Here is a 24,278-nt window from a genome sequence, read left to right as displayed (position 1 = left end):
CGCTTGTCTGCAATCTGCCCAATTTATTCTTAAATGTTAAAAAAGAACCCGCATTTACCACCTCATCTGGCAGCTCATTCCACACTCCCACCACTCTGTGTGAAGAAGCCCCCACTAATTTTCCCTTTAAACTTTTCCCCCCTCACCCTTAACCCATCTCCTCTGGTTTTGTTCTCTCCTTGCCTTAGTGGAAAAAGCCTGCTTGCACTCACTCTGTCTATACCCATCACAATTTTATATACCTCTATCAAATCTCCCCTCATTCTTCTATGCTCCAGGGAATAAAGTCCTAACCTATTCAACCTTTCTTTGTAACTGAGTTTCTCAAGGCCCAGCAACATCCTTGTAAACCTTCTCTGCACTCTTTCAACCTTATTTATATCCTTCCTGTAATTTGTTGACCAAAACTGGACACAATGCTCGAGATTCGGCCTCACCAATGCCTTATACAACCTCATCATAAAATTCAGCTCTTATATTCAATACTTTGATTAATAAAGGCCAATATACCAAAAGCTCTCTGTACGACCCTATCTACCTGTGACGCCACTTTTAGAGAATTTTGTATCTGTATTCCCAGATACCTGTTCTACTGCACTCCTCAGTGCCTTACCATTTACCCTGTATGTTCTATCTTGGTTTGTCCTTCCAAAGTGCAATACCTCACACTTGTCTGTATTAAACTCCATCTGCCATTTTTCAGCCCATTTTTCCAGCTGGTCCAAGTCCCTCTGCAAGCCTTGAAAACCTTTCTCACTGTCCACTACACCTCCAATCTTTGTATCATCAGCAAATTTGCTGATCCAATTTACGACATTATCATCCAGATCATTGATAGAGATGACAAATAACAATGGACCCAGCACTGATCCCTGTGGCACACCACTAGTCACAGGTCTACTTGCATATTGGTAGAGTCTTTGACAAGGTCCCACATGGGAGGCTCATACAGAAAATTAATATGCTTGGGAACTGTGGTGAATTATCCTCGCTGGCAGGGACGCACACTGGGAGAAACATCTTAGCTGGCGGGCGGTGAATCTGTGAAATTATTGTCATAGACTGCTGAGGAAGACACGTCATTGGATATAGTTAAAATGCAGGTCGATATGTTCCTGATTAGGAAGAGCGTCAACATTTACAGAAGGCGGGATAATGGGGTTGAGAGGATTTGCGTAGCAAAATCACTAAGCCGATTGGCTTAATTCTGCTCCTAAATCTTATGGTTTTAGGGAGCATCTGGAGTATTGTATTCACTTCTGATTGTCCAGCTTTTAGAAGGATTGGAGAGGGTACAGAACAGGTTTATCAGGGTGTTGCCTGGATTCGGTGGCATGTGCTACAAGTAGAGGTTTGATAAACTTGGTTTGTTTACTCTGGAGTTAGAATAGAGATCTGACAGAGGTACACAAGTTTGAGAGATAAGATTTGGGTCGACAGCTTGTATTTTGTTTGTTATTTTTTTTACATAAGACTGGTGTCTAATATCAGAGGGCATTTGGTTAAGATGAGATGTGGTAAATTTACAGCAATTGTGGGTGTTTTTTTTTCCATAGAGTTCTGGTACCTGGAATTTACTATCTGAGTCATGTCGAAGGCAACTATGTTAGATATACATGAATGTACAGCAAATGCAAGCATATGGTCAATAATATAAGAAAGGATACCAAAGTATTTTTTTTAAAACTTTCCCAGATATTAAAGAGTGAAAAAAAGGGAGAGGGTCGATATCGGACCGCTGAAAAATGTTGTTGTAGTTGTAGTAACAGGTGAAAAGGAAATGGCAGACAAACTCTGTGGAAGTCACTAGCGGAATTACAAAAAGTAATGAACACCAGTGAACAGAATTGTGTGTAGTGCGATTACAAAGGAAAAGGGGCTTGGAAGATGAAAGGTCTGAAGATAGAAAACTCACCTGGACTGATCCAGAGATCAGCGAATGGCTAATGGCGAATTTTGATTCCCAGGTTTTGCCAAGTCACAGACTAACATTTGAGATGTGGTTTGAACTGAGCATTTCATCACTCACCTATCAGTTGAGTGGGTAATTCAGATAACCCTTGGGCGATGTTCATGTATTCCTGTGGATCAGGACCTGTTTAAATATAAAAAGAATCCATGGAAACAGAGCTAAAATAATTAAAATAACTAAAATGTTTATTTCAATGTGCCTTTGTGTTCAGTGCATGTTTTTAACGTACCGAGCTCTTGTATTTCCCTCAGTATTCTGTCCAACTTCGGTAACTCAGTCCTCCATGCCAGAAAGGATTCCCACATCGCCCTCCGGGCCCGGGAGCCTTTGCCCATCACCAAACTGAGGAAGAGTCTGGAACTCTCAGTCCGGTTTCCCTTCTCTGTCAGTTCAGTGACTTTCTAGAAAAGGAAAGTAATAAATTTACCGTGGAGCAGACAGACAGACATGGAGAATGTGCAGGAAAATATCTGTTCATGGCCCCAGTAGCTTCAAAATTGATGCAGTCACTGGGCTGCTGCCTGATCCTCTCTGGGTTCAGTCGTTAACACAGAAACAGTAACTGAGGGAAATTCTAAATCAATATTGTGAAAGAATAAGGATTTACTGACACCCTGCAGTATATTCAACGTGATTAATTTACTTATCCATCAATGTGTAACATTACATCAGAAAGATGTGACAACAAGAACGGAAGAGAGGGAGAGCGAGGGAGCAAAAAATGGATGGTGGGCATCACTGAATCGTGGCTGAAAGATCATGTTTGGGTGCTCACATCCAAGGATAAATATTTAATCGAAAGGAGAGGCAGGTGGGTGAAAGGGTTGGGTTGACTCTGTTGTCATAAAAAAATAAAAGTCCTTCTAAAGAAGTGATAGCAGATTGGACGGTATAGCTGTTAAGATACTGCGTAGGGAAAAATGACCCTGATGGAACAGTAACCAGGATGTGGGCTACAAATTTCAGTGGGAGAGAGGAGAGGCATGTAAAGAGGTCAATGTTAAAATAGTCATGGGGAATTTCAATATGCAGGTAGTTTTGGAAAATCAGGTCAGTGCTGAATCCCAAGTGAGGGAATTTATAGAATGCCTATGAGATGGCTTTTGAGAGAAACCTATGGTTGAGTCCACTATAGGAAAGGCAAATCTGGATTCGGTGTGTGTTGTGTATTGCACCAGATTTGATTGGGGAGCTTAAGGTAAATAAACCCTTCAGAGGCAGTAATCATAAAATAGCAGAACTCACACTGCAGTTTGAGAGGGAGAAGGTAAAGTTAGATGTATCAGTTTTACACTGGAATGAAGGAATTACAGAGGCATGAGAGAGGAGCTGGGCAAAATTAATTGGAAGAGGACACTAGCAGAGGCAACAGCAAAGCAGGAATAGATGAAGATTCTGAAAGCGATTCAGAGGGCGCAGGTAGAGGTAGATAATCCCAAATACGAAGGATTATTCCAGAGGGAGGATGATCAACCGTGGCTGACGAGGAAGTCAATGCAGCACAAGAGCAAAGGAGAGGGCATAGAATATAGCAAAGTATAGTGGAAAGCTGGAGGACTGGGAAGCTTTTACTAACCAGCAAAAAGCAACTAAAAAGCCGTAAGTAGAGAGAATATGAAATATGAAGGGGTGCTGGCTAATAATGTAAAGTGCTTACCAAAAGGTTCTTGTGATATATATGTCCTTTCAGGACAACCTATTGATTTTTGGTGTCATGCGATATCAGCTTTGTGCGTGGTAGTTCCTGTCTAACCAATCTGAATGTTGAACCAGGAAGTTACCAGGAAAGTTGATGAATGGAAGGAAGTGGGTGTTGTCTCTATGGACTTTAGCACGACATTTGACAAGGCACCGCAAGGGAGGGTGGTCAAGAAAGTGCAGTTGCTCAGCAGTCAAGGTAAACTGGTAAATTGGATGAGACGATGGCTTTTTGGAAGAAGACAGAGAGTGGTTAGAGACTGTTGAATCTCTGACTGGGAATTTGTAATACGTGCGGTGCCACAGGGATCGGTGCTGGATCCGATGTTTGTCATCTATATCAATGATCTGGGTGAAAATGTGGTTAACTGGATCAGCGAATTTGCAGATGACACCAAGAGTGGAGAGTGAGGAAGACTACCAAACCTTGCAGTGGTGTCTAAACCAGCTGAGAAATGGGCTGAAAATGGCGGATGCAATTTACTACAGACAAGTGCGACATGTTGCACTTTGGAAGGACCAAGCAGGGTCAGTCTTATACAGTGACCGGTAGGGCACTGAGGAGTGCGGTAGAGCGAAGTGATCTGAGAGAATAGGTCCATAATCATTAAAAGTGGCAGCAAAGGTTGATAGATTGGACAGAAAGTATTTGTCACACTAGCCTTCATAAATGAAAATATTGAGTACAGGACGTGAAATATGGTGTTGAACGTGTATAAAACGTTGGTCAGGCCTAGTTTTCAGTACTGTGTGCAGATCCGATCACCTACTTCGAGGACAGAGGTAAAGCAGGTTGTAAAGTATGCTGCTGGGACTGGAAGACCTGAGGTATAAGGAAAGATTGAACAGGCTAGGACTTTATGCCTTGGAACGCAGAAGATTGAAGGGTGGTTTGATAGAGGTACACAAAAATATAAGGTGCATAGATAGGGTAAATGAGGGGAAACTTCACTCAGAGGGTGGTGAGAGTGTGGAACGAGCTAGCAGTGTGAGTGGTACAAGTGGTTAAGAGAAGTCTGGATAGATACATGAATGATAAGGGTATAGAGCGCCATGGCCCAGTGCAGGTCAGTGGGAATAGGCAGCTTCAGTAGTCTGGCATGGAATAGATGGGCCAGAGGGCCTGTTTCTGTGCTGTACTTTTCTATGAATATGACAAGTCAGCTACTCTGTTAGGGAACTCAGATGGAGACCAGACCAGCTGTGGTTAGCAGGATTCCCTCCCTCAAGTACCGCAGTGAAGCCAGTTGTCCCAGTTTACAATCTGACAATATTCATCCTGGATCAATGAGCTGAGGTGAATTTGACTGACGGTCCCGATAAGACGTGAAATTAGTTTTAGACTGAATGTCTGTTCAACAGCCCAGATATGCAGCCACTGCTCGTATATCACACTGATAAATACAGCAGGTGTGAGAGGAAAAGGTGACGCTGAACCTGTAGCTCCCAGTGCTCCCCACCTTAACAGCTGAAACCAGATCTGCTGGAGACAGTCAGAGATCAAAGTCTCCATTGTCATGTGGAACTCCTAGAACGTGCAGGAGATGAATACTGATCACTATTCCCTCTGATACCAGCAGTTCAGTGACAATAGACTAAATACACTCACCTCATTTTCTTCTCTACTGAAATGTCCCTCCTTTGTCAACATCCAACCGAGTCTTTCAACCTTTTCTTCAATCGCCTGTTTGAGTCTGTCCCTGTAGAACTTTGTCAGCTGGTACAGTCGATATTCACCCCCCTCTGCCAGGAGGTCGTGGATTGTAAACTCTGGCTCTGCGAATATAAAAAGTGAATGTAGTCACAAACTCAAATATCACCTGTCTCCACCGCTCTCACCCAACCCAACAAACCAGTCATGTCTTGAACCTCAGTGTTCACCTACCTTCCGCTGGAAACATGGATTTTGTCCTAATCTCCAACACTGGCCTTAAAACTGACCCATCAATGCGCTGGGCATGACATTACCAGAAGGATCACATTTACTAGAAACCTGTCTCTCTCACCGTCGCACCCACTCACCTATTTTAGTTTAAGATGGGCAATAAATGTTGGGACTGTCAATGATAGTTGCTTCCCAGAGATACTCTTTCCATCCTGGCGAATACATTTCCGTTAGATCATATCGCGGAAATACTCTCTTATCTGGACAGCTGCATTTCCTCCGATACACATACTGGAAATCATCAGAGCAGGTGGTACATTTCCTGTAGTGGGGTTAACGGGTGCCCCACTACACCACATGTACCACACCTACACATTTCCCCTTTCTGACCAACCCTCCAACAAGGAATCACATTTACCCGCTTCCTGCCTCATTCTGCGAACACATTACCCTCATATTTCACTCACCTGCTCCTTGTTGGACACTTGACAATTCCGTGTTTAATGAGCTTCCGAGATGACAGACAGTCGCCTCACTTGTACCGGTTCCAGGGTCCTGCTCAGTGTCTCTGACGTCACTGTCTCTGGGCTGACAGACAGTCGCCTCACTTGTACTGGTTCCAGGGTCCTGATCAGTGTCTCTGACGTCACTGTCTCTGGGCTGAATTTGCTCCACTTCCGCTGCGGCCGGACCACATTCCACTGGGACATTGCTCTCAATCTGACCCTGCTTTGGTACCTTGCTTCCCGTGTCCCGATCATCTTCCCGCGATGATCCACCTGGTAAAAACCACTTGAGTACTTTCTGTACCCGATTTAACTTCCCACCTGAAGTAAATGAGCAATAGCAGGTTTAGAGTGATTTATACTCGAACAAGGATTCACAATGAGTGTCTGCAATGGAGCCGAGACTCTGGCTGACCAGATTTGGAGTGGGACTGTGCTGGTCAATGTGAACCACACTTCCTGCTAGGTGACCATCCCGATAAACCAGTGACTGGACACATCCACTCCCAGAAAAAGAACTGGACAGACACAGTAATACTGATCACCGACTATACATTAGTTGAACACTCTGATAAGCAGCGGTTATTAATGGAACAGCATCAGGTGATACTGGGAATTATTACTGGCATTATCTTCCACAAACATAAATCTCCCTGGATCACAAACTGTCCAGTCACCTTGTGCCACTCACAGACAAGCCACTGGATTACTCATGGTCCAATCCTCTAGATCACATGTTTTCCGTTTCCTTTGTCACACATTGTCTTGTCCCCTGGGTCACAGACTGACCATTGCTTTGAAACAAACAATGTCCAGTCCCCTGGGTTACAGACTGACCATAACCTTGAAGCCCGTGATGCCTGGTCCCCTGGGTCCCATCCTGTCTCCTGGATGATGATTGTCATGTAACAATTATACAAGTCATTGGCAAAGAGAGAGTCTTGCGTGCATTTCGAATAGCTGAGCTTAAAGTCTAGCCTTTGCCGTTGCTGATCTATAGGATGGATGTGATTCAGCTGGAAAGAGTGTAGAGGAGATTGACAAGTACGTTACTGGATGGGGCTGTTTGGTTTTTGTGTTATATGGTTCAGCTGGGACAGTTTGCCCTGGATCATGGGAGTTTGAAGGGTAACCTTACACATGTACATAAAGTAATCAGGGGTGCAGATAGGGTGGATAGTCATAGTCTTTTTCCCAGGTTAGGGGAGTCTGAGACTCGAGGGCAGAAACTTAAAATTATGCATAAAGTAAAAAATTGTCAGTTACCACAATGTATCCAAAGGTTGTTTAAAATGAGAAAAAGTCAACATGATTTGAGAGAAACGTGTACATTTCAAAAACAAAGGATAAGAACAAATGTAAAATAAATCATTGTATTTCAGTCAGAGGGGTGAATCTATGGAACAGTTGTAGTGAGAAGTTAAAAACATGCACCACATTTAACAAGTTTAAAAAATATTTAAAAATAATTTAATGAACAGATATTAATATACATGATTTAAAATCAGTGGGCGTAATGTAAATAAATGATACTTGGAATTGGATTTTGTGTTAAAAGATTATATTTTTTTAATGTGATTGTTGACACCAAATATGTTTTTTTGCATAAATAAGTGGGGTAGGTGTAATAAGCTGTAGCTTCAGTCTACACCTTTTCAGTTAGTTTTAAAGAATATCCATGTTTTCTTGTTTTTTTATTATTTAATTTTGTCTTATGAAATCATTGTTGGAAATGATTTTTTTTGTTATGTTTGTACTGACCAAAATAAAATTTCATTCATTCAAAAGGGACCGAAGGGGCAATTTTTCATGTGGTGGGTGATGGATATAAATTACATGCAGCCAGAGGAGGCTGTAACACAAATAAAATTACAAAGTTGAGAAGATGTGGGCAGGAAAAAGGATAGAAGAAGCCGCCAAGGGAAATTTGGGAAAAGCTGCTGGGAAATCGGGCAAGCTCAGGGACATTTAGAGCAGCATGAATTAGATGGGCCGAAGGACCCGTTTCCAGGCTGTAATCTCTGTTTTATTCCACCTGGAATCACAGAGTTGAGCACAATCACAATGCCCACCGGAGACAGAGACAGTTGGTCACTGGTTATACCGGGTCTCCCATCAGAGGTACTGGGAATTTAAATTCAGGTAGCAGATCATCTCAAGAGGGAAATATTGAGAAATCACTTTCACCATTTGGCCACAGACCAGACATGGATCGGGGTATTAAAACAGAATCAGAATCAGGTTTATTATCACCGGCATGTGATGTGAAATTTGTTAACTTAGCAGCAGCAGCTCAATGCATTACTTAATCTAGCAGGGAAAAAAATAATAATGAATAAAAAAATAATAAACAAACAAGTAAACCAATTACAAATATTGAATAGATTTTTTACAAACTTGCAAAAACAGAAAGACTGTATATAAAAAAAAACTAAGGTAGTGTCCAAAGATTCAATGTCCATTTAGAAATCAGATGGCAGAGGGGACAAACCTGTTCCTGAATCACTGACTGTGTGCCTTCAGGCTTCTGTACCTGCTTTCTGATGGTAACAGTGAGAAAAGGGCATGCCCTGGGTGCTGGAGGTCCTTCATAATGGACGCTGCCTTTCTGAGACCCCGTTTCCTAAAGATGTCCTGGGTACTTTGTAGGCTAGTGCCCAAGATGGAGCTGACCAGATTTACAACTTCCTGCAGCTTCTTTCGGTCCTGTGCAGTAGCCCCTCCATACCAGACAGTGATACACCAAACCAGACCACAAGTTTATCTAAAATGAAGTGTCTCCTGATCCTCAGCCATTTCCAAGGCTGGCAATGTTCTCGGCTCGGCTACAGAAAACAGAGTTCGGAAAATTCCCCTCATCTACTTTGCGCATCGAGGGGGGAGTTGATAGCTGCCCTGCCAAAACCTGAAATGTTGAATTATCACATAATATCTGAAATCCTGGAAATGCTCTTATCACCTGCCTCTGAATTTTATAAATGAAATTTGGAGATCTCTTTCACCTCTAAACAGGCCGATGTGCAACAAACCCTGAACCTGGACTTTTACGTAACAAACAATACCGTTGTCACATTCCCGTTTGTGTTTCACTCTCAACCTGCTGATTCAGGGTTTCCGGCTCCTTTCACTCAGGTGAAGTTTTGCATGGTGAACTGAGTCATTCAACCATTTCTGGTGTCAGGTCCCTGTGCTGGACCTGTTGGATTGATTGATTACACAGAGCTGCTTTAATATTGAAAGGCAGAGTGGATGTGGCAAAGTTGTTTCTCATGATGGAGGAGTCTAGTACGAGAGGGCATGACTTAAGGTTTGAAGGGCGCCCATTCAGAACAGAAATGCAAATTTTTTTTGTAGCCAGAGGGTGGTGAATCTACGGAATTTGTTGCCACGGGCAGCAGTGGAGGCCAAATCATTGGGTGTATTTAAGGCAGAGATTGATAGGTATCTGAGTAGCCAGGGCATCAAAGGTTATGGTGAGAAGGCGGGGCAGTGGGACTAAATGGGAGAATGGATCAGCTCATGGTAAAATGGCAGAGCAGACTTGATGGGCCAAATGGCCGAATTCTGCTCCTTTGTCTTATGGTTTACCAGTGGGATCAATGACACTGCTTGATGAAACTTTTTTCTGACCTGTTAGTGCCTGTGTAAGTTCCTTTATCCAACAGGGCAGAAGTTTAATTATAAAGATCCCAGTGAATGTACCTGTAGCCATTCTGATTCTGACTGACGATTGTCGTCGTCTTGTTTACACTTTGGTCGCGGTGCAGGGGAGCTCCACCTGCTGGTGATGCCCTGAATTACACACAACAAGCAGACAATGAGTCAGAGAGAGTAGGATTACTTTGCAAATGTGAGAGTATCTACATCCTCTGTATCAGAGCAGCAGTTCGCTTAGGGACCAAACATTCCGTGCTAACTTCAAATCCCACACCACGTCTGTATGTCCGTCCAATGATATCTGACGAATCCTACCGACAGAATCACAGAGCAACAGAGCACAGACACAGACCCTTCAGCCCATCAAGACAATGCTGACCACAGTGCCCACAGAGATGGTCCCAATTTCCTGTGTCGGGCCCATTTCCCTCCTGGCCTCTTCACTCTATCTACACATCCCAAATGCTTCTAGAATTATACAATTGTGCTGCCTCGTCCACTTCCTCTGTCCGTACCCTCCACATCATCACCAGCCTCTGCATGAAACCGTTGCTGCTCGTGTTGGTTTTACTATCTATTTACCACTCCTCTGCCCACTTAGATCCCCTATAAACTACGATAATCTTCACTGTGAGTACCATCTACAAATTTTATTACACCCACAAACTTACTGGTCAAGCCTTGTGAACTTGCATTCAAATCATTGCTATCAAATAACGAATATCAAATGTCCCAACTTGTAGCTTTGTGGTACACCACTAGTTACCCGCCTCCATTCTGAGGAGAAGCCTTCAATCACCACTCTTTGCTTGCTACCTTCAAGGCAATTTTTAAATCCATCTAACTTTCTCTCTCTGTACCGCATGGGACCTTATCTCCCAGACCAAGCTGTCATGAGGCATCTTGCCAAAGGCTTTACTGGAGTTAAATGTACAACATCCACTCCCCCACCCTCACTGACAATCATCTTCAAAACCTTAAAATGTATTGTTCAACACAACTTTCCATGCACAATGCCATGGTGACTCCTGATCAGTCTCTGTCGATCCAAGTGTTGGTAGATATTGTGTGTGTGATCGGTCCATATTGTGGAAAATTATCTCCGGCACCTCCCCTTCCATTTTCTCCACTTACCACCAAAAAACCAAAGCGGCACCCCGTAGTAAGCTTATGTTTCTCCAAATGCTCAAAGTTTCTGTCCCCAAGTATCCGTTCCAAGGGTTGGCCCACCCCCTGATGTAACACTCACTGGTCTATAATCCCCAGGATTAAACCCACTGGGTTTAGTGAATCACAGAACAACATTTGACAGCCTCCAATCATGTGTTACTACCCCTGTGGCCAGAGAGGATACAATGATCATTGTCAATGCCCCGTAACCTCCCCCTTCACTTCCTGTAGTAACGTGGTGTGTATTGGTAGATTCAACAACATCTCTTTCTGAACGTTTCCATGCTGCTATGTTATCGTCACAATCACTGTCCATCTCATTGGTAACTCTGAAGCAAAGCATTCATTAAACATCTTGCCAATCACCGCATCCTCCAGGCACATTTCCACCTTTGCTCCTGAGTAGTCCTAGTCCTATCCTCAATCTATTCACCATCCTCTTCTTCACCCACATGTAGAATGCCTTGAGCTTTCCTTTATCCTACTTCCCAAGGACTTCAAGTTCCCTTTGACCTCTAAGTCACTTCTTAAGCTCCATCCAGGCTACCTTATAATTCTCTGGAGCCTTGCTTGAATGTTGCTTCCTAAACCTAAATAATGAGTCCTTTTCCCTGTTGCTTAAATGTTCCCATCTCTTGTGAACCACGGTTTGTTTATATAAACATTCTTTCACTTTTTGTGGAACAAATCTACCTCGAACTGCATTGAGGTGTTCCTGAAACAGCCTTCACAGTTCCATTGTGCATTTCCCTTTAAAAATGTTTTCCCAATTTACACTCTCAAGTTGCTCCGAATACCATTGCAACTATCCATCCACTAATTAAATACTGTCTCGTATGGTCTGCTATTATCTTTGTCCATGACCATGATAAAAGTTGGGGTGTTGTGGTCACTGTCTCAAAAAGGGCCACCCATTGTGACATCAGTCACCTGACCTGCATCATTGCCTCATATTAGATACAGTACGGCAACTCCTCCAGTGAGCCCATCCACATACTGTGTCAAGAATCCTTCCTGGACACGCAACACATTCTGCCTCATTGACACATTTTGGAACAAGGAGGTGGAATCAACATCAGGAAAGTTGAAGTCAACAGATATAACAACCTTGTTGCTTCTGCACCTTTCCCAACGCTGCCAAGTTATCTGCTCTCATTATCCCTGTGGCTTTGGGGGAGGCCTATAGAATACTCCCAGAATGATAGCCCCCTTCCTATTTCTGAATTTCACCCACATTGATGTCCTCTGTGTATGTCGCTGTGATACCATCCCTAATTAGTACAGAGAATTCCCCCCCATTCACCCCCCACCCCCATATGTATTATGAAACAACTAAAACCTGGAGCATTAAACACCAATCCTGCCCTTGTAACAGTCAGGTCTGTGTAATGGTGATAACATGTACCATCCATGTTCTAAGTTACTTTTACTCTTAATACTTGTTGTATTGAATTAAACACATCTCCAACTCACTACCTGATGCCCTGTCCACAACTGATCCTTCCACAGTCTCTTTGAACCTTGCATCTACCTTTATATCAACTGTTCTATCATCTGACCAAACACTCCAGTTCCCATCCCACAATGACTGAGTTTAAACTGACCCCGGCAGCTCCAGCGGACCTGGCTGCAAGAACATTTGATCATCTCAAGTACAGATATAACCCATGCCTTTGGTACAGGGTCAAATGGGAACATTGTAAAACCTAATTCTGCTTCATCACAGATTCGTAGGTTCTGACAATTTATTAGTAGAAAAGCACTTGATGACGACAGGGTATGTAAATGTAAATTATTGGTTGGCTGTTGCTAGTTAGGACTGAATGAAATGTGGTGCTGGGACATTTGGTTTCAAGAGGGTTTGCTCTTTGCAGAGGCTTGCTCAACCATATTCTAGGCAACTATATCATTACAGCTTGCAATAGACAGAGGAATCAATGACATGTTGCTGTAGTTCATGGTCACTCCACATTTCTGCGGTCACTACAGCAGGAGACAACTGCGGCGTCTTCTAAAGGGAGGAAATTCTCAACGCATTTTGAGATAATTGTGACCTAACACAGACAAGCAAGGAAACATCAGAAGTGATGTTTGAAATGAGCAAACAATATGAGGGAATGTGCATGGCTTCACAGAGCTGATGCTGACAGTACATTAGTAGATCTAGAATGATTGCAACTGGGCCTGATAGAGGCATAAATGGTATTTCTAGGCTTATTAAGTCTCACTTCAGCTATTTCCTACTTTCCATGGTACAGAAATGTAATGTCTAAAGGACTAGAGTTTGAGTAACTGAGACTCACCAGACTTTCTCCTGAGTGAATCAGTGGAAACTCTGATTCAGGATGGTGCTCTCAGTCCTTGGGCTGTTTCATTGTTGCTGTTCCCTCATCTTCAGTTGTGGTTTTGTTCCAGTCATGGGCTTTTCTTCCAATAAATCTCTCAGCCCAGATCTAACTTTAACCGGAGAGATAATGAAGCATAGACATAAACCAGATAGAGGTTTATAAGATTATGAAAGACATAGATAGAGTAGACAAGGAGTATCTTTTCGCTGTTTAGAAATGTCTAATACCAGAGGACATGCAATGACGGTGTGAGGGAGTGGATGCAAAGGAAATGTGAGGGTAAGTTGTTCTACTCAGAGAGGTGTAGATGCTTGGAATCCGCTGTCTGTTATGGTAGTGGAAGCAAATACACGGGGGCTTTTAAGAGACGTTCAGATAGGCACATGGGTGTGAGGAAGATTGAGAGCATATGGAAATTGTATAGGTAGGAGTTATTGGGGAGGTTGATTAACTTTTCAGCTGGTTTGGCGCACCATTGTGGGCGATGCGCCTGTTCCTGTGATGTACTGTTCTGTCTTCAGCATCTTGAGTTTCTCTTTGACTCCCACTGGCAGATAGACAGGTGACAGTGAGGGGGAATTTCAAAATGTCAATTGAATTCTGAAACCCCTGTCTATATCTACTGGTGCAAACAGACAACAGCATATTTAATCACAGCCACTCCCTGTGAGGGATGGAATGGAAACTCATTTCCTGCTTTGCTTCCAAAGGAACTTCAGAACCAAACATCTGAGCACAGAACAGAAATACTCGCTCAACATCTCATAAACCCGGACAACCTGATCCCCTGATTCATTTTATCTGGGTCAAAACATGTGTGATGTCCCGGAATCCAACCTCTGAGGGTCACAGCCCACACCGAGAGCCTCGCACATCTTTCCCACATCTCACACTGAGAGATTCACGCTACCAATATCCAGCCCCTGGAGACGTCTGCTTCACTGCGGAAGGAGGAAAATCCAGCCGCATCTGTAAAAGCGCCAACGTGGACCGAAGCCCAAACACTGCCAGTTCCATATTCCTGGAGACCCCATCCCAAGATTGTATCTCAAGCACCAACTCTCCCAGGGCTCTTTGCTGCCGGTAATATGCGGCAGTGTCTCAGCTAATGCCAGTTCAATCTTCTTGCTGCGTGGGATCTCGCCCAGTACAGCTGGCTGCTATATTTCCTGCAGTGTAGCAGGAACAAAATGTAAAATTATAAAGTAGAAAATGCTGGGAACTCAGTACGCCAGACTACATCTCTGAAAGGACAAATGGTGGAAGACCCAGTTTCAGAACTGAGACTGTCCAAGGTGCTGCTGATCTGGTGAGCATTTCCAGTATTTTCTCCTCCTTCCTTTAAATTTCCTGCAACTGTAGTATTCTCTCCCTCTTCATTTTAATGCACAGATAGTAACTGATTGTAAAATATCAACAACACCCTAAACTGTAAATGCCACCCCACCCCAACCCATTTGTTAGTTCCTCAGTTCATCCTGACCCTGGTGTAATACATCCCATACAGTCAATGCTCACAGCATCCTTTCCTCCCACTGTCACTCTGTTACATTTGCTCCTGAGGCCACTGTCTCTACGCTGAGAGGCGGTGACCACAGAGCGATAAAAAGTGCAACACTTGCTGCAGCTCTGACGGGCCGTTGCCCTGGAAACGGAGGAAGTGGCTCACCGAAAATAACTGGAAGAGGAAATAACAAACTCAACATCAGATGCTCTGAGCTCCATTATCACAAAGATTAACACTGCAGGAATTTTGTAACGGTAAAACTAAAATTGAAATGGCTGTTTTTACCCTGCCACGTGCTGCGTTCAATTAAACCTCTGGTAGCTCCAGCTATCAAAAACCCAATCCTGGAAAAGATGCAAAACAAAACTTCACAATGAAGACAAAGTTTGAAAGAGAGATTGCTGAAATATATCATTGCAGCAATGGTACTGTATACAGGCTGGGCAGAGGTTGAACAAGATGGGTGACCATTGAAGTGGTGAGATACAGGCTGGACAGAGATTGAACAAGATGGGTGACATATATCATTGAGGTGGTGAGATACAGGCTGGACAGAGATTGAACAAGATGGTTGATATATATCATTGAGGTGGTGAGATACAGGCTGGACAGAGATTGAACAAGATGGGTGATATATATCATTGAGGTGGTGAGATACAGGCTGGACAGAGATTGAACAAGATGGGTGATATATATCATTGAGGTGGTGAGATACAGGCTGGACAGAGATTGAACAAGATGGGCAGGGAATGAGCAGATGGAGCCAGATGGGAGCAGGGGATCAAGGGCGATCTCTGATGGTCCTCCAGCAAAACACAGATCCTGAAATGATAGTACTCACTAGTAGATAACAGATATCAGTAGTATACCAAAGCCAGAACAAACAATAACTTTGGTATATGCCCTTTTCCACTTCACACACTTCATCAATGCTCCGCAGAAAGTAACCCATCCGGGTACTTCACATCTTCACACAGCTACTGCTCTTCCTTTAACTGAATGAAGTAGTGGAGAACTGTGGACACAGCTGAGCACATCATAGAAACCAACCCCCCCTCCATGGACTCAGTCTACACTTCCCACCACCTCAGTAAAGCTGCCAACATAATGAAAGATCACCACAACCCCAAACATTCTCACTTCTCACCCTCCCATCGGGGCGAAGATAAAGTAAAACAGAAACATCCCACCCAGGCTCCGTGACGGTGTCCATTCGGCTGTTAAGAGAACCGAATGTACCCAGCGGGATGAGTGGACTCCTGACCTCACAGTCTAAATCGATGTGACCTTGTACTACATATCTACCTACACTGCACTTTCTCTGTAACCATAAGGATTTATTCCACTCTGGTATTGCTTTACCTCAATGAACTGCTGCAATGTATTGATCTGTGCGGATAATACCGAACTCACGGTTTTCACTCAACCTCTGTACATGTAAAACAAAATAAAGATTCCCCATTTTAATCGTGTGGAAATATTAGACAGACTGGGTTGCTCCTTTGGAAATTCTGCAGGGAGTGTACATAATTATGAGAAACCCAGCTAAATGAACAAGACTTAATTCTCTCATTAACCGAGCCAGATATCGGGAAACACTGTCAGCATTTCGGCAAGTCGTAGTCATGGAAAGAAAATGGAAATAAACTTCCCAGACCCCCGAGAGGACGTGAGAGATCTGGATCTCACTGTCCTGTCTGAACGGGGAAAGATGAAACTACTCATACACGTGAAGCAGTGACCCAAGGGTGCTATCACTATGTTTAACCCTCGAGTCTGCCAGAACACAACGGGACGAATGGCCGCTTCCAGTCTGCTGGAAATATGTAAAACAACTATCGATCCAGGTGAAGTTTGGATCCGAGACCGGGCCGGGTGATGGAGATAAAGGTCCCCAGGTACAACTCACCGGATGGGTTCGGTCTCGGCATCACCACCTCATCCCGCTCCGGGGACCAGATCACCAGGGGCTGAGCGGCGGCTCATCTCAGACTCTTCCGTGTGAAGGTCTCACAACTCGGACCGACCCCAAGGCCGCCAGTTCGAGGAAGTTAGCGGAACTCACCGCCAAACATCAGGTCCCCGCTCCCCCCGGGATCGGCTTCAGTACTCTCCAATGGGAAATTGTCGGTCTCCTTCACCCTGGTGACCGGCCTCAATACTCACCGACGGGAACCTGCTCTATTTGCCCCGCAGACAGCGATCCGCTTCAACAGAGAACGGAAAGAAAACCAGCGCCCATCCGGGGACTGTGAGGGCGGGGCGGAGGCGGGGCCTCGGAAGCAAAACCCCGCGGATGCTGCAGATCTGCGTTTAACGGGAGCGAGACCCGGGATCACGTGACGGGTGGAGGGTCTCCCACGTGACCCGGTGACTCCGCCCCCTCACTCCTCGATCGTGGAATTAATTTCCATCTTCTGCAGCCCCGTGTTGCCCCAACCACTCACCTCCCACCCCGTCACTATTTCCACCTTCCCACCTCCCCCTCACCTGGATCCACCTCTCACTCCCCAGCTCTTGCCCCATCCCCACCCCTCACCTCTTTTCTCGGACTATTTCCCGTCCACTCTCAGTCCAGAGGGAGGGTCTCGGCCCGAAATGTTGACGGTCCATTTCCCTCCACAGATGCTGCCCGACCCACTGAGTTCCTCCGGCAGTTTGTTCTTTGGTCTGTGTGACCCGTGTTAGTGTGGGGAGCGGGATTTTACACCATATTCCCGGTACAGTCTCAACAAAACACAAATAATTGTCACTTTGCCCGGACCATTGGCCCCGCTTGCAGGGCAACAGTCTGCCGGTGTTTGCCCCCCAATGTGGTGAATCGCCACCACCGTGGGCTCAGACATTTCCACAGATGAGCCCCTCCTGTCCCCACCGGGACAAACATCCTGTCCGCCCCCTCTCTCACCGTCTTCATCCTCTCCCTCCCCGGGGAACCGGCATCAAACCGACGGGCCGAGCGGTCTCCTCCTACCTCTCAGCGACACATCAGACTCCGGCCGCAGGAGACGCTTCACAAACGCCCCAACTTCCCTCGGAGGGAAATGGAAATAAATCAGAAAGCGGACATTTACTTTGACGGTTGTCCCGCCGTGACGGAAAGTTCGGGAGACGGTGTCTGCAGGGGTAACGCCCTCTCGGCTGGTCCGCCTCCGCTATTGGTTGGAAGCAGTGATTGACATCGCTTCTCACCAATGGGAATAGCGCAGCGCATGACTCCACTGTTGACAGCGGTGGGGGAGGGGCTGGTCACGTGATTAGTAGCCCAGCCGTTAAACCGACCAAGCTCGAGCTCACCAGCGCGCGGGGCACAAAAGGCCCCGGATGATCGGTTGAGGTGAGAAGGGGTCTCCGGGTTGGGGGTCTCACCGGGCGGCGTTTTCAACACCGACTTCGGGTAGTTGCTGTGACTCCGGACTCCGTGAGCCGCAATCCCGGGACAGTCCTGCTCTCTTCCCTCTCTCTCAGCCCCACCATCCGTACACGGGCCCCGGGGAGCTTCCGGCTGATGAGGGAATGGGAACCGATGGGTCTCTCAGACAGAGCTGAGCTCCAGCTGTCTAAATGCAAGGATCGGGAACTCGGAGAAAGGGAACAAAATCTTTTACATCAGCTGTTGTGAAAATCACCTTTGTTCTGCCTCCAGTCACAAACCAGAGAAAATCTGCAGATGCTGGAAATCCGAGCAACACACACAAATTGCTGGAGGAACTCAGCATTAGTACTCTTTTCCATAGATGCTGCCTGGCCTGCTGAGTTCCCCCAGCATTTTGTGTCTGTTGCTTGTTCCACCCCCTCTTGTTCTGGACTTTTCTACCCGTGAGAACATGTTTTGTCCCACTCTCTCTGAGTACATAATGATATCAAACACCTTTGCCCTGGGCAACAAGTAGCTTTCACATCACAAATGTGCCAGACTCCAATGAGACAGACTACTGCCCTTCCCTTCATATTCATTGGCATTGCCATCACTGAGTTCACCACCGTCAGTCACCTGGGGGAGGGTTCAGGGGAAATATTTATGTACAATACAGAAACTGGTGTTACCTGTGTGTATTGTGGTGATGCAAAAGTTGCTGGAGAATTTGCAAGTGGGAAGAAGTGGAGTGATATTTGGAAATCTGACTTTTTATAGCATCATTTATCATGCAAGTCAGATATGGACAGTGTGCAAATGCTCCAGTGAGAAAATCCTTCATTACCTGCTACAGACCTGTTACATAGGTTGTGTGAGAGTGCAGATCAAAATTATTATTGATAGTGATTTGCTAGCTGTTAAAATGAGTGCCTCTATATATAAAATTCAGTGTGCACATGTTGTGTCTCCACTTTGAGGAGTTGGGGCTGGAAATGGATGAATTCCGTATCATCCGGGAGTCGGAGGGGGTGAGATAAAGAGAGGTGAGTTACACCCAAGGTGCAGGACGCAGGAAACTGGGTGAGAGTCAGGAAGGGGAATGAGGTTAAATAGCCATCGCAGAGTACTGTTGTGGCCATCCCCCACAACAACAGGTAGGCCATAGGTAGGGTGCAGAGGAGATTTATAAGGACTTTGCCTTGACAGGCGAGCATGACTTATGAGAATAGGTTGAGTGAACTCGGCCGTTTTTCCTTGTAGTGACGGAGGATGAGAGGTGACCTGATAGAGTTGTATGAGATAATGAGAGGCATTGATCATGTGGATAGTCTGAGGCTTTTTCCCAGGGCTGAAATGGCTCGCACGAGAGGGCATAGGTTTAAGGTGCTTGGAAGTAAATACAGAGGAGATGTCGGGGATAAGTTATTCATGCAGAGAGTGGTGAGTGCGTGGAATGGGCTGCCGGCGGCAGTGGAGGAGGCAGAAACAATAACGTATTTTAAGAGACTCCTGGATGGGTACATGGAGCTTAGAAAAGTAAAGGGCTCTGGGTAAGCCTCGGTAGCTCTAAGGTAGGGACATGTTTGGCACAGCTTTGTGGGCCGAAGAGCCTGTTTTGTGCTGTAGGTTTTCTATGTTTTTTTATGTTCTATGTATTCTACCACTTTAGAAACTGTTGGGGGGAGGAGATTACGTGGCAGAGGAAAGTCAAAGAGGTGATAGGGGATTTGCTAGTTAGGGGAATAGAACTAGAAGGGGACTGATATCCTAGTGTTAAGGCTTGCTCATGCTAGTGTGGTGGGTTAAACTAAAGTTGTAGAGGGGATGGGAGCCAGAATGCCAGGTAATAGAGAGGGTGAATTGAATTGACTTTCTTACTTACATCCTTCACATGCATGAGGAATAAAAATCATTGTTGCATCTCCATCTAAATGTGCAATTTATAGTAATTTATAATAGAACAGGACAATCAATATAACATAGAAATACAGTTGTATCAGCATGAATTAAGCAGTGTGATGGCCTGATAGAAGAAGCCTGTTGGTTCTGGCTTTTATGCTGCAGTACTGTTTCCCGGATGGTAGCAGCTTGGAACAGTTTGTGGTTCGGGTGAGTAGGGTCCCCAACGGTCCTCCGGGCCCCTTTTACACACCTGTCCTTGTAAATGTCCTGAATCATGGCAGTTCACATCTACAGATGCGCTAGGCTGTCCGCACCACTCTCTGCAGGTTCCTGCGATTAATGGAAGTACAGTTCCCAGACCAGGCAGTGATGCAGCCAGTCAGGATGCTCTCAGTTGTGACCCTGTAGAAAGTTCTTAGGATTTGGGGCCCCATCCCAAACTTCTTCAACCGTCTGACGTGAAGGAGGCACTGCTGTGCCTTTTTCACCACACAGCCGGTATGTCCAGACCATATGAGATCCTCGGTGATGTGTATGCCGAGGAACTTAAAGCTGTTCACCCTCTCAACCCCAGATCCATTGGTGTAAATAAGGGTTAGCCTGTCTCCATTCCTTCTGTCATCCACAATCAGCTCCTTTGTTTTTGTGACAGTGAGGGAGAGTTTGTTTTCTTGACACCAGGCAAATGTTGTTCAGACCTCAGGGCATCGATTTGCGATCTTGTTGCCATGACTGGGACTTGTTTGTACCCAACAATCTGAGGAATTTGGAGGAACAAATTAGCAAGAGAGATCGCAGACTACGCCAATGCTTGATATACTAAGCGATTATAAATTTCCATAGATTGACGTGACTCCCATATGTAAAAGGACAAGACAGGGTAGAGTTTGTCAAATGTGCCATTAATCAGCACGTAGAATTACCAGCATAGAAATATGCAATAAGCTATTAGAAAATATTCCAGGACTAGTGACAGAATATTAGTGTATGGGAACACTTTGCATCTAGTGATCATATTGCCATGAGATTCCAAGTTAACATGGAAAAAGAAAGGACTGAACCATGGGTCGAGATTCTAAATTGGAGAAAGGTCAATTCTGATGGTATCAGAATGGATCTGACAAGTGTGGACAGGCTGTTTTCTGGCAAAGGAGTACTTGGTAAGTGGGAGTTCTTCAGAAGTGAAGTTTTGAGGGTGTAGAGTTTGTATGTGCCTGTCAAAATAAAAGTTGAAAGGTAACTGGTGCAGGGAACCTTGGTTTTCAAGAGATATTGAGGCCCTGGATATTTTGTTCCTTCAAATGCCTCAGACTGTTGGGTGCTACAAAGACTCATTAGTGACTACAATATCATAATTCCACACCCTGAACTCATCTGACATCTTTTTTAGTCATCTTCTGTTGCTTTCTAAAAGCTTCCCAATAAATTTTGCTCTTTTGTTTGCCCTCTCTTTGCTTTTTATGTTGGCTTTGGCTTCTCATTTCATCCACAGTTGTGTCCTCCTGCCTTTCTAATGCTTCCACTTCTTTGGGATGTATCGATCACTCAGCTCCCGAATTGCTCCCAGAAACTCCAGCCATTGCTGCTCCATCATCAATCCTACCAGCTTCCCCTCCCAATCACGTTTGGCCAGTTCAGTACAGAAACATGCCCACTCTGGACGATCAGAATGGTAATCTGTATGAGGAGACAAAATATATGGGAGAGATTTTAAATATTATTTTTTGCATCCACATTTACTCAGGAGATGGACACAGAGTCTATAGAAGTGAGGCAAAATGGCATCAACTTCATGGACCCTGTACAGATTGCAGGGGTGGAGGTGTTTGCTGTCTGAAGGCAAATTAGTGTGGATAAATCCCCAGGGCCTGACAAGTTGTTCCCTGGGACTCTGCGGAAAACAAGTGCAGAAATTGTTGGGGCACAAGCACAGATATTTAAATAATCCTTAGTGACAGTTGAGGTACTGGAGGATTGGAGGACAGCCAATGTTGTTCCGCTGTTCAAGAAAGGCTCTAAAAATAAAGTAGGAAATTATACGTCAATGAGCTTGACATCAGTAGTGGGAAAGTCATTGGAACATATGTGCAGGAACCAGATATGTAAGTATTTGGATAGATAGATAAGGATAGGCAGCATGGCTTCGTGCATGCTAGGTCATGTCTATCCAATCTAATAGAGTCTCTCGAGGAAGTTGTCAGGAAAGTGGTTGAAGGCAAGGCAGTGAATGTTGTCTACATGGACTTTAGCAAGGCACTTGACAAAGTCTGATATGGGAGGTTGGTCAAGAAGGTTCAGTCACTCAGCATTCAAGATAAGATAGTAAATTGCATGAGACACTGGTTTTGGGAGAAGCCGATGGTTGCCTCTCTGACTGGAGGACTGTGACTAGTGGTTTGCCACAGGAATCGGTGCTGGATCTGTTGTTGTTTGTCATCTAGATCAGTAATCTGGATGATAGTGTGGTTAACTGGATCAGCAAATTTCTGGGTGACACTAAGAATGGGGGTGTAGTGGACAGTGAGGAAGGGTATAATGGCTTGCAGTGTGATCTGGACCAGCTGGAGAAATGCAAAATGGAATTTAATGGAGACAAGTGCGAGGTGTTGCATTTTGATAGGACCTGGGTCTTACACAGTGAATGGTCGGGCACTGAGGGGTGCTGTAGAAGGAAGGGATCTGGGAATACATGTCCATAATTCACTGAAGGTGGTATCACAGTTAAATAGGGACGGAAAGAAAGATTTTGGCATATTGGCCTTCATGAACCAAAGTACTGAGTGCAGGAGATGGATGTTATGTTCACACTGCACAAGACATTGGTGAGGCCTAATTTGGAGTGTTGTGTGCAGTTTTATCACCTACCTACAGGAAAGATGTAAAAGTGGTTGAAAGAGTTCAGAGAAAATTCACAAGGATGTTGCCAGATCTGGAGGACTTGGGTTATAAGGAAAGATTGAACAGGTCAGGACTTTATTCCTTGGAATGTAGAAGATCGAGGGGAGATTTGATGGAGGTGTGCCAAAATTATGAGGGTTGTAGATGGGGTAGATGCAAGCTGGCTTTTTCCACTGAGGTTTGGTGGGACTCCAACCAGAGGCCATGGGTTAAGGGTGAACAGTGAAACATGAAGGGGAACATGAGAGGAAACTTTTTCACACAGATGGTCATCCAGGTGTGGAATGAGCAGACAGCCCAACTGGTGCGTGCGAGCTCAATTTCAACATGTAAGAGGTTTGTATAGGTACCTGGATGGTAGGGGTACAGGGGTAGACAGTTTAAATAGATCAACACAAACTAGATGGGCCAAAGGGCCTGTTTCTGTGTTGTACTTTTCTATGACTCTGTGATAAGAACATGAAATAATACTAATACTTATTTAATTCATTTTAACAGCTGTGCAGACCAACCATTCATCTGGGCAGAAGATGTTTTTATGGCTTTAAAACTGTGGCACTTTAAATTGACAGTAGATAAAAGAAAATCCCAGCTGTACGTCAACAAAGGGGAAACCCATTCATCTGCTCAGACAGTGGGAATGGATTCAGTCGGTCATCTCAACTGAAGGTACATCAGCAAGTTCACACTGGGACAAGGTCATTCACCTGTTCTGTGTGTGAGAAGGGATTCAGTCAGTCTTTCCACCTGTGGACACACCAGTCAGTTCACATCGAGCAGAGGCTGGTCATCTGCTGAATTTGTGGGGAATATTTTACTCGGTTATCTGACCGAATGGCTCACCAGCGAGTTCACACCGGGGAGCGGCCGTTCACCTGCTCAGACTGTGGGAAGGGATTCGCTCTGTCATCTGCACTGAAGGTACATCAGCGAGTTCACACTGGGGAGAGGCCGTTCACCTGCTCAGAGTGTGGGAAGGGATTCACTGTGTCATCTCAGTTACTGAGACACCAGTCAGTTCACACCGGGGAGTGGCCATTCACCTGCTCAGACTGTGGGAAGGGATTCACTCTGTCATCTGCACTGAAGGTACATCAGCGAGTTCACACTGGGGAGAGGCCGTTCACCTGCTCAGAGTGTGGGAAGGGATTCATTCAGTCATCTCATCTGAAGGCACACCAGCGAGTTCACACCAGGGAGAGACCATTCACCTGCTCAGACTGTGGGAAGGGATACACTTGCTCATTTAATCTGAAGGTACATCAGCGAGTTCACACTGGGGAGAGGCCGTTCACCTGCTCAGTCTGTGGGAAGGGATTCAAACTGTTCGCTCACCTACTGACACATCAGCGAGTTCACACCAGGGAGAGACCATTC

General features: G+C 45.0%; 1 protein-coding gene across 8 annotated transcripts in view; it reads right to left on the bottom strand.

The window, feature by feature from the left end:
• The window catches only part of LOC140208373 (NACHT, LRR and PYD domains-containing protein 3-like), a 164,817-nt gene that overhangs the window by 29,151 nt on the left and 111,388 nt on the right, over positions 1-24,278 (bottom strand). Inside the window, exons 1-7 of one of the 8 annotated variants that reach the window (XM_072277012.1) lie at positions 17,283-17,846; positions 13,192-13,345; positions 9,764-9,853; positions 6,023-6,382; positions 5,280-5,446; positions 2,202-2,373; positions 2,030-2,095 (exon numbers count right to left, since the gene is read on the bottom strand). In XM_072277012.1, coding sequence (XP_072133113.1) covers positions 2,030-2,095; positions 2,202-2,373; positions 5,280-5,446; positions 6,023-6,382; positions 9,764-9,773 — 775 coding nt within the window. In that variant the 5' untranslated portion in view covers positions 9,774-9,853; positions 13,192-13,345; positions 17,283-17,846. Of the gene's footprint in view, positions 1-2,029; positions 2,096-2,201; positions 2,374-5,279; positions 5,447-6,022; positions 6,383-9,763; positions 9,854-13,191; positions 13,346-16,652; positions 17,000-17,282; positions 17,847-24,278 lie in introns of those variants that run through there. The other 7 variants (XM_072277008.1, XM_072277009.1, XM_072277010.1 and 4 more) reach the window with 7 other exon arrangements.

The sequence above is a fragment of the Mobula birostris genome, chromosome 13, assembly GCF_030028105.1.
Source record: "Mobula birostris isolate sMobBir1 chromosome 13, sMobBir1.hap1, whole genome shotgun sequence".
NCBI classification, from domain to species: Eukaryota; Metazoa; Chordata; class Chondrichthyes; order Myliobatiformes; family Myliobatidae; genus Mobula; species Mobula birostris.
Note: the sequence above shows the minus strand (reverse complement) of the source record. Positions and strands in the feature narration are given on the sequence as shown.